At 41.9% G+C, this 11,591-nt stretch overlaps 1 protein-coding gene across 5 annotated transcripts in view; it reads right to left on the bottom strand.

Moving 5' to 3' along the window:
• Window positions 1-1,521: 1,521 nt before the first annotated feature.
• The window catches only part of EDA (ectodysplasin A), a 1,298,941-nt gene continuing 1,288,871 nt past the window's right edge, over window positions 1,522-11,591 (bottom strand). For 4 of the 5 annotated variants that reach the window (XM_069209933.1, XM_069209941.1, XM_069209949.1 and 1 more), the window contains exon 8: window positions 1,522-2,636. In XM_069209933.1, the coding sequence (XP_069066034.1) occupies window positions 2,388-2,636 (249 nt within the window). In that variant the 3' untranslated portion in view covers window positions 1,522-2,387. The remainder of the gene's footprint in view (window positions 2,637-11,591) is intronic. The other variant, XM_069209969.1, reaches the window with a different exon arrangement.

The following is an 11,591-nucleotide window of genomic DNA, read 5'->3' as shown; positions in this document are numbered from 1 at the left end:
AAAGAAAAATCTTGTAGGCACTGTGCCTGGTGCATCATGCACCCTGCAAACGACCATTGGTTTCATGATTTTTTGTTACACAAACTGCTCAGACTGTTTTCAGAAACAAAACAGTTTTGGAAATGTGGTGTGGAATCTGCAAGAGCACAAAAAAAAATAGAACAGAAGGAGTAAATTGAGGAGAAGGTGCTTATCCTGCGCTAACAAGTTCCCTTCGCATTTCACGCTGTTCTATCAGAACTCATGTATTTACAAAATAAAGCAAAATGTTAACAGAAAGTCTAGCTCTTGACAATCCATAATCATAGGTGAAGAGTTTGAATCTTGATTTCTATACAACCCTGCACCTTTTCGCCCAATTCTGTTAAATGTATTTCAGTTATATGTTTCTAGTAAGGAAGGGCCTGAACCTAGCAGACAGAAGACATACAGAATATCAGTCTAAACCCTAGTCATTGATGTAACTAGCAAGTGGTCCTTCGCAAGTTATTAGAGCAGATCTTTCAAAAATATTGCTCAGCTAGAGGTGCTTGCCCATGAAATGTTCACTCACCTCAAAATTCTAGTTGCACAAATTCCCATTCATTAAGCACCCTTGAATTAAGATTTATCTGTTCTGCCAAATTGTACAGTTTGAGGAACATTAACATTATCATCTTTATTTTGACTAAAATTCCAGAGTTCACTTTGAAAGAAACCTTAAATCCACTTCTGTAGGTAACTTCTGATTTTACCATCCACATGTGAAGATACATAGGACATCTCCCAAGTAAGTATTTTTGGCCTATCTAAGATCTTCTCTCAAGACATATGTCTACATTCTGCTTACTGAGTTATACCCTGACATGTATCTCAGGAAACACCTCTTTATCTACCTCTAATGTCTTACTAAACAGAAAAGCATAAAGATACCACAGGTAACTCTCACTGTCTATATGTCTAAAGCATCATCAATTTCTACATCACAAGGTTTCCGAAATTTCTACCATGCCTACATATTCTGCTTTATTCACTACACACACATTTAGTTCGACAAACAACTCCGAATTATGCTACCTCATGAAACAGAATTAAAGTTTATACCCACAGTAACTTCCCAAAGTTTGCCTCCCAATGCATCTCCTATTTCTATCACTTTCACAATTGGAAATCAGCACTTGCAATCTTGCAACTAAATTATAGCTGTAGTACATGTTCCACAAGGTTAGGTGTAATTTCACTATTGCATTCAAGTTGTTGTTATCACAAGAGCAAATCAGTTTATTAAAGTAGACGCGGAAATGGGAAAACCTGGTCTTCAAATGCTCCCAGGTACAGCTGATGACTAATTATCAGTTATTGGGGGGTACGTCACAATGACAACATGGAACGTAAATGAAATGCACTATGTCCGCCACTGTGCCACTGAAAGTTGTTACTTGAATCATGAAATTAACATGTATCAATGTTGTTCAAAACAAAATGCAACACAATAACAATTATGCAAATGTACATTAATAAATAAAACTCCAAAACTCTGACTTGAAAAAATGTGGACCAATATTTTTAAAACATGAAGGCAGCACATGGGCATAGATAGAAAAATACTTGTACAGTGAAGGATTTGAGAGAGGATGACAGGATGCGAGTACCACAAGCTTCACCTCTTGCGGCATTGACAAAACACAGTCAATAAAGGAGAAAAATGTAAAGTCTTGGGGACAAATGTGCACCTATTTTCAACCTTAAGGACATGGCCTTCTTCGTTTTGCTATTGGCCTGCTACCTTTTATATGTTTTGACTAATCATTCTGACCTCCCGTAAAATAACATTTAATTTCATGTTTGAACATATTTATAAAAACATCCTCAACCATGTTCACTGGCTCCAATGTGTTCTACTACTAAGGCTCCTTATCAAGGTTGTATCAACCCCCAATCTAGAGTGAGCCATCTAGAACAGACCAAGGTTAGATTTCACCAGCAGCACAACTACACGTATTTTCCATGCCTCTTCGGAATTCCTCCCTGAACAGGGGAAGTCTTAGTGCAAGGTGGACGAATCCTCCGCACAATCTCTCCTAGCATATCCAGGAGTCCATGCAGGAAGGTATTTAGCAGCCAGTCAAAGTCTCATAATGGTCCTTCTCATAACCGATGTAGCCATGGTGGGCCTGTGATGCTGGCTGCCATCAAAACACCACTATTGAAAGTTTCAACAGCTTCACCCCAATCCTTCCATTTGGTAAAGTCTTCTCTCCTCCGAATGTGCAACTCAAGGGCCCAGAAGCTGCTGAGCAGCTTTCTTTGAGACTGTGTGAAATATACCCTGAAATTCTGAGAGATGACTGGCAGCACTGTGTGATCTTCAAGAGTCTGCATCATAACTAGGCAACCAGACCAGTCTGCTATCCTGGTGCTTCTCCCAGTCGCACAGCACCAAAGAATGTTGCATGCTTGCTCATGTTAATGGAGATATCAGCATGGACCATCTTTACTGTGATCTTTTGCTTGGCTTTCATAAGGCAAACTCCAGCGGTATAGCAAGTATTAAAACTGGTCTTCCTTGTCTCTATACTTCGAGTGCACTGTAGGAAGGGTATGTCATCCACCAGAACCTCATAACTTGCAAAGTCGGAGAAGTTGAGGTAGTAAACCTAGTAAGGAAAAAAAGAGTCAGAGAAATATATTTAAAGTTAAGGAAATGCATTATACCCTCTAACCCACACCCAGGTCACCCTACTTATGACATGCACATCATATGCAACAAAATACAAAGACACACTAAATTTAGGCAATCAACACATATACCACTCTTCACTACAATCTCCACCAACCTATGCAATACACACAATGTATATGCTCCACCAACTTGATGTTCATTGCACAAAAAGACAGACACACAAAGACACGTGTCCAGATAACACAAAAGCACCCAGAATTCAAGTGCATTATAATCAAAGATTACTTTCATGGTGCATCAGGTTACTTTAGTCCTTGCTTTCCCTCCTTCACAGCCTGGATTGGAACTTTGATTTCAACGAATTGGCCAGAGACCTACCCTGAAAGGATGATGTAACTTTAAAGGCATTTTGAACTCTGCTACACTCGTGTGTCTCTGAATGTGTACTAGGCCACAGACCACATATGTAACACAGTTTCTCAGGTCTGTGGAAAGCTACATGGGTATTGTGAAAGACAGGATGCAAGAACTAAAATAAACTGAAATGCCATGAAGGGAATTTATTTTATCCTTGGTCGGTCTGCTGTCCATCTTTCACAGCTTGTTGGGTTGGATTTCACAAAAGAAGTAGCTCAGGTGGCTGCCGAACGTATTACTGACATTGGGCATTACTTACTTAGGTGAGTAACAAACCAATACCTGGTGGATGTTCTGTATCCATCTAATTCTAAATAACCCATTGACTCCTTTTTAAAAAGAACGTCATATATTTTGAACAATCAAGATTCAAAAGCATAGTATGTTATCATTGCAGAACTGATTCTCAGACATGGGAAACGGAACTGAAAAACAGAACAGGGAATTCCCTAATGAAGTGAAAGGATGAGATGAGAAGCAGAGAAACTGAGCAAATTAATGGTTTGTGAGTCAGCCCATGAAGGTGGTCTGGCTGGCGTTTAAAGGGAAGACAATTATCTTTCATATATCAAACACAAACGGTGTGGGAGGGCTTTGAATGGTTCGGGGCCACCCAGCGCTGCAGGGTCCGGCGTTATGCCCCAGCCCCACCACCCCTAAATTCCACCTATCCTGAACTGCCCCAAAAAAGATCTTAGCACCCCTAAACAAAGCTCCTCCCTGACCCCTAAAGACCCCTCACCACCACTAAACACTATCCATCCTAGACTCTTAAAACCCCTCATCACAACTAAATTCCACCCAACCCTGATTCCTGAAAATCCTTTTCTACATCCAAACTCCACCCATCTCTGACCACTTAAGCCCTTCACAACCCTAAATTCAACTCATTTGTGAACCCTAAAAAACCCTCACCATCCCTAATCCCCACCCATTCCTGTTCTCTAAAAACACGCACCATTCTAAAACTTCTCCTAGCCCTGAAGCCTTAAAAACCCTTTTTACACCAGAACTCACCCATTACTGACCTCTAAAACCCTTCATCATCCCTAAACATCACTGATGCCTGAACGAAAAAAACACCCTCATTGCCCCTAAACTCTAACCAATTTTTATGTATTTTTGAAATTTTCCTCAATTTTTTTAATTTCCTTAAAATGTCCTTAAAATTGGTTTTCTATGATTTGGCTTTCTCCATAGTGGTTTCTCAGTTTTTGTTTTTCTATTAATTCACAATCACCTCCCCACACCCCCTTTACTCAGGTAAAGCTTAATAGCGGTGTTTTCTGTGCATACGTGAATCTCCTGCCAAGCAGTCTCATATCTTATACTGAACATGATGATACAAAGTAGTACATTGTACCCATTTGAGCGGTGCAAATGGAAAAGGAGTGAACCAAAATAGGTGTACACATGGAAATTGAGTTAACCCAAAATGGGAGTATAATGCCTTTTTTGTAACTCTGGAAGAATAATTACAAATACCTATGTCCCATAAGACTTTCCTAAGGAAAATGCTATTGCATTAATGAACTTTTTGCTTCTGTATTTCTTAGGCCTAGGATTTCACATCTTATAGTAAGGATACTGAAGCAGCAAGGCCTTAATCTTTTCCCATGCAGCAGTACAACAAGTTAATCCTTTGAAAGTCACAGTTCTAAGAAACTGATACCGTTACCTGCAAAGAGTATACTACAGCCCAACAAGATTTAGTCAAATGAAAAAGGGTCTTGACACCTCCTACCTCAGGTGTAGAATTGAGCCTGGAACAGCTGTGACTGGCTTTAGACTGGCTGGACGAATGGGGTGGCCCAAAAGGCAGTAGATTACTGGTGGCAATGGGTTGTATGATGGAAAAATGCATGCACTTACAACTCATGCCTTTACAACGCAGTAAGTACAATGCATAGTCATTACCACGCATGCCCTTACCACGAAATGTTTTTATAGTGCATATGCTTTTACCATGAATGTCTTTACCACAAACTTTTTGTAGTAAAGGCATAGTTGGTAAAGGCATACGCATGGTAAAAACCAGAGGTAAGTCTAACATACAATATATATATATATATATATATATATATATATATATATATATATATATATATATATGTATAAACACATATATATATACACACACACAAACACACCTTTCCACCCAAAAACCTTACCTACTCTAAAAATTACCTTACCACCCCAAGACCCATACCCACCCTAAAAACTAAACACCCCACTACCACCCCAAAACCTAAAAAAGCCCTTAACACCCACAACCCATACTCACCCTAAAACCTAAACACCACTTACTACACCAAACCCCATACTCACCCTAAAACCTAAAAAAAAAACCTTACCACCCCAAAACCCATACCCACCCCAAAGCCTAAAAATACCCTTACCGCCACAAAACCCAAACCCACCCTAAAACCTAAAAATGTCCTTACCACCCCAAAAACCCATACCTAGCCTAAGACCTAAAAACACCCTTACCACCCCAAAACCCAAACCCACCCTAAAACCTAAAAATGCCCTTACCACCCCAAAACCCATACCCACCCTAAAATCTAAAAATAACCTTACCACCCTAAAACCCATGCACACCCATAAACCTAAAAATGCCCTTACCACCCCAAAACCCATACTCACCTTAAAACCTAAAAATGCCCTTACCACCTCAAAACCCAAGTCCACCCTAAAACCTGAAAAAGCCCTCACCACCCCAAAACCCCTACCCACCCTGAAACCTAAAAATGCCCTTACCACCTCAAAACCCAAACCCACCCTAAAACCTAAAAATGCCCTTACCACCCTAAAACCCTTACCCACCACGAAACCCAAAAGTGCCCTTACCACCCCAAACCCCATACCCACCCTAAAAACGAAACACCCCTTACCACTACAAAACCCATACCCACCCTACAACCTAAATACCACTTACTACCCCAAAACCCATAACCACCCCAAAACCTAAACACCCCTTACCACCCCAGAACCCATGCCCACCATAAAAACAAAAAATGCCCTTATCACCCCAAAACCCAAGCCCACCCTAAAACCTAAAATGCCCTTACCACCCCAAAACCCCCAATTTCCCTAAAACCTAAAAATGCCCTTACCACCCCAAAATCCATACCCACCCTAAAACCTAAAAATACCCTTACCATCCCAAAACCCATGCCCACCCTAAAACCTAAAAAAGCCCTTACCACCCCAAAACCCATACCCACCCTAAAACCTAAAAATACCCTTACCACCCCAAAACCCATACCCATCCTAAAACCTAAAAATGCCTATCCTAAAATCTAAAAATGCCCATAAATATATATATATATATATATATATATATATGTATATATATAATAATTCAACCCACTTTATACTTACCCGTACTTACCTTTAAAACATTTACCACACATATATCTTTACCATTCATGCCTTCACAATGAAATTCATTGTAAAGGCATGCATGGTATAGGTAAATATGTGGTAAAGCCATGTGTGGTAAACACATATGCGTTGTAAATGCTTTGTGGTAAATGCATTACGTTGCATTCACCGCGATCTAAGTGATGCTTCCCGTGGCAATGGGACTCTCAACTGAGAAACACAATTTTGCACGTCATAGGTGATCAGGCAAGGCCCCTTCTATAAGGGAATGGACACATGGAATGGACTAGTGTGCCAGGGCAGAAGAATATGTATACAAATCAAGGGAATGTCAGCAAAAATATGTAAAGATGTGGGGCTTGTGGTTGGATTACTGTTTATCTTTTGGGGGTCTAAACAAGTAAGTAAGGACGCTGAGGATATGTGTTTGTTCCTCTGACATAATTTGATTCATACTATGCTGTATGCTAATAACTTTTTGTTTTGTTATATAAAAAAATAAAAGAATAAACAAACGTTATAAAAAAAGGATCCAAGAAACTGCTGGACATTAGTCGGTGCATGTTTTATGTACTGGTAGCATGCTAAACAATAGTGGTGCCATCATCATCCAAAGGAAACACTTTTTAATGAATGTTGACTAAAGACCCAAAACTGATGGTTTGTTAGAAGAAATCAGGTGCATAGTGTTAACCAATCTATCTGTATATTGTAAAAAACCCTGAATTACATACAATTGGCTCTTTCTCTCTATTCAGCACCCTATTGTTCCACAGTTCATAGAATGTTGGAATGAATAGAATAGTTGCTATCATAGGATGTGGATTCATTATTTTGATTGCCCTTTCCAGTATAAGATCTCCTACAGTTGAGGAAGGCCCAAGCACATAGAAGATACTGTCCATGCGCTATTTATAGAATATGGAACAGTAATCAGCTTCTGTGGTGGAAGAGGTAGGACTACTGGTCTTGTAAGGCATGTCTCACAATTCGTGAGTCAGTTTTGGTAGGAGATGGTTTGGCATAGACATATGCATTACTTTCTCAGATCTGGAGACCGGGAACAGACAATTTAAAATTAGTGTGTTCTTCTTTCACCTAGATAAGCCATAAAAGTGACCAGAAATAGGACGTGAAAGCAAGTTGAACCTTTAAAAAAATAAAAATCACACAGCTTGGTCATCTAGCCTCTGCACTGTAAACATTAGTAGAAGCTTCTTCTCTCTCTGCGGGAAACCAAAACGTTTAACAAATATTGGGCCTGATTCCGACCCCGACGGTCAAGGACCGCCGGGGTCGGCGGGAGCACCGCCAACAGGCTGGCGGTGCTCCACAGGGTATTCTGACCGCGGCGGTTCAGCCGCGGCCAGAAAGGGAAAACCGGCGGTCTCCCGCCGGTTTTCCGCTGCCCTGTAGAATCCTCCATGGCGGCGCAGCTTGCTGCGCCGCCATGGGGATTCTGACCGCCATCCTGTTCCTGGCGGCTTCGGCCGCCAGGAACAGGATGGCGGTATGGGGTGTCGTGGGGCCCCTGGGGGCCCCTGCAGTGCCCATGCCAATGGCATGGGCACTGCAGGGGCCCCCGTAAGAGGGCCCCACCCTGAATTTCAGTGTCTGCTTAGCAGACACTGAAATTCGCGACGGGTGCTACTGCACCCGTCGCACATCCTCCACTCCGCCGGCTCCATTAGGAGCCGGCATCCTCATGGAGGGGTGTTTCCCACTGGGCTGGCGGGCGGCCTGTTGGCGGTCGCCCGCCAGCCCAGTGGGAAACCCAGATTACCCGCGGCGGTCTTTTGACCGTGCAGCGGTATTCTGGCGGTTCCCTCCAGGCGGGCGGCTCCCGCCGCCCGCCGGGGTCAGAATGACCCCCATTGTGTTGTAGAGTGGAGCTGGACCATTAAAAGGTACACATGGAGGGACAATGAAAACATAATTAGGATTTAGTTAGTCATAGGGGTCCGTCAGAAAGTGCTCAGGATAACAAATATCAATGTGAGCTGATGAGTTCAGTAAAAGGAAGTTGGCTGAAACGTTGTAGGACAGCTGGAAACCCAAAGGCTACCACACAAAGAGAATACTCGAATTGGGACAGGACAATATCAAAGGGGATTTCTTCCTCATCTTTCAGATTTAATGTGACCTGTGCTTGAAGAGCAGTGCAGGATCTTTCTTAGTACATTGTATGGTACCCTAGCTTAATTGATCCGACAGGGTCAGACATTTTCCCTCTAAAAGCAGATGTGGATTTAGGTGGAGTTTCAGTCATTTGTTGGGGACAGGATCATTTGTTGGGGGCAGGGAAAAGCAGAAGAGCAACTGGTATTCTAGGAGACCCTGATGACTGCTGAACATGGACTAAGAGATCAGGACTTGATTAAACCCAAGGCTCCCTCAACTTTTGTTCTGTGATACACAGTTCTGCACGCCTTTTAATAGGCATGAAAGACCCTCCATATTACATTAATAACCTTATCAGATGTGATGAGTGCTTCAAAGATAAAGAGAAGAAGGATGTATTTTTCAGAGCAGTACACAAATCAAATCACTTGGTGGAGTGACAACAGTGTTTTTTTAAGGCGAAGAGCAAGGCCAAGTGAATGAACAGACACACTTGGAAGGAAGGTTTCAAAATTCCTTAAGCTAAGATACCTTTTCAGAGCAGGTTTAGAAGAAGGGAGAACGGAGCATTTGTGGAAAACTTGACTTTACTGGCAGAAGGGTGGTGCTGTTAGGGCAATTAATTATATGACACATCGCAGCATTTTGTCACTGATCTGCTCAAAAACATGTTTTTTCCTCTAAAGTAAAGTCCCCCTTATGTTTAAATATTTAACCACTGTTACTTTAGTGTTGGCAGTTGTGCTGTACTTTTCATTGGTTCGTTTCATTTAATATTAATTTTTTTTTTTTAAGCAAATGTATTTTAGTGGATGCTTTCTTTTTGTTACTATTTGTAAAATGTGTAATGCTCATTTGAATCATTTTCGGAAAACTGCTACAGAGTGCAGTATTTCTTGCCCGTTTTCAAGGTATTAGTGCATAAATCCTACAGTAGAAATTATAAGAGTAGTATTTGTTGTCAATCTTCAAAGTGAAGTATGCAATCCCACCACTTCCTCCAGAATGAATTTGGACCAGCCTGACTACTTGTGGCTGTAGAACTGTGCGTGCGCTGAAGAATCACACAGCAGTACCAGAGAACTTTGTCACACTATCTTTCAAGCTGACCAGATATATCGAAAACATGTAGTTTGAAACCTACCTGAATATTAACTTCTAACCGTAATACCAATCTCCGTTTGACCACCAGAACCACTACAAGAGATAGACAAGTCCCTAATTATGCCTTAAACATGATTAGAGGTAATAATTATGGTCACTCTTGTATGGTCACTTTTGTAAAAATACTATAATTGTACTAAAGCGCACAAACACACCATGTTATTCTAATCTATACACTGCTTATAACTGTATCATTCATTTAGGTGATTTTATTTCCATGTACAAATACCAACTCATGTTTACTAGTTTGACACCTTCATATGCATTTTCTGGGAGGTTTATCAAGATAGGACACTACATAAAATCTACAATTTGAACTCATTTTATTACAACTCATTTTTAACTTTCAGGTTTGGCTCCAAATATTACTCTAAATATGTCCTGAAGGGAATGTATACTATAGGACATGTATTACTCGGCCTCAGGGGGCTTCAGGCTTAACCTTATAGAATGGAATAAATATTCAGACCCTCTTTCCGCTGCCCGCCAAACTCTTTAGGACGGAAACCGCCACTCCGTTATTTCCACCCGCTGGTCCTATTACGTGTTTCCCCACAAGCCCAGCGGGAAACAGGCCACAACATTACCCCGGCTCGTAATCGAGCCAGCAGCAATGTTGCGGTGCGTCGGGTGCGAAAGCACCTGTCGACGCTTTTCACTGCCTGTAATTCAGACAGTGAAAAGTGCGATGGGGCTGTCCATGGGGGCCCCTGCAGTGCCCGTGCCGATTGCATGGGCCCCCAGCACCCCGTCTCCGGCAGCCTTTGCATGGCAGTGGAACCACCATGCAAAAGCCGTCGGAGAGGGGACTCGTAATTCCCAGGGCAGCCCTGCAAGGCACCGCCATGGTGTCGACCGGCAGCAATCTGGAGGCGATGGCAGTCGGAATGTGGAGGCCGCACAGCTGGTTTGGCGGCTGACCCGTTCCCTTTATGGAAAACGGGATGCATTTAGAAAAAACTACTTTATTTAAAAAGCAGTCACAGACATTGTGGTCTGCTGTCCCAAGCACACCACCATCCCTGTGAGTGCGGCCATTCCCAAAGGGGTCGAAAATTGCGACCTAGCTCATGAATAATGATGAGGTAGGTAATTTGCAAACCTATTGGGAATTGCAAACAGTGTACTTAACACTGTTGTGCATTTTGTTTTGCGACTCACAATTTGCGATTCCCAAATGGATCGCAAATTGCTAGTCGCAAAACTAAAGGTCATACATCTGGCCCCAGGTCTCTTAAAAATTCAAAAGTGTATTTTATTAACATGCAGAACCATGAGGGCACTCAGAAGTATTTTTCTTAAAGTGATAGTTTTCAAACATGTATTCTTCCCCACCCTGATGTCAGAGGCAAGTCAATTGTTATGTGCACTTTTTGGGTGACCTGGTTTCCTATTATACATGAACAACATTATAGTTAAATCAAACACAGGAGAAGGGTTTGCACAGAGCACATCCTGACATCATGCTTTGTGAGGTACTCTTACATACAATAATGAAGAAAATGGGGAGAAAGTGAAATAGAACATGTGCCTAGGATCACACAATTTGGTAAAGTGGGGAAGCTGGGATTAATCACAGGTTATCTGGTTTCACATTGTGTAATTCAGCCACTAGATGTGTATGCTTTGCTGTCCTCTACACCCACCATACTGACATAACTTCCATCCAAAGCCTCCCCACCTTTGACTGCTACCCTGCTGGTGTCAATGCAGCCCTCGGTCCCATCACAGACCAGAGCTGTGGCCCCTGGGAAAATGTTTGCAAGAACCTATGCCCTAAACCAGGCCGTAGTGTTCATCTCATTTTGTGCAAGACTATCAGATTTAAAATAGTCTCTAA

This window comes from Pleurodeles waltl, chromosome 2_1, assembly GCF_031143425.1.
Source record: "Pleurodeles waltl isolate 20211129_DDA chromosome 2_1, aPleWal1.hap1.20221129, whole genome shotgun sequence".
In the NCBI taxonomy this organism is placed as follows: Eukaryota; Metazoa; Chordata; class Amphibia; order Caudata; family Salamandridae; genus Pleurodeles; species Pleurodeles waltl.
The sequence above is the reverse complement of the archived record's forward strand: the minus strand, read 5'-3'. Positions and strand labels throughout refer to the sequence as shown.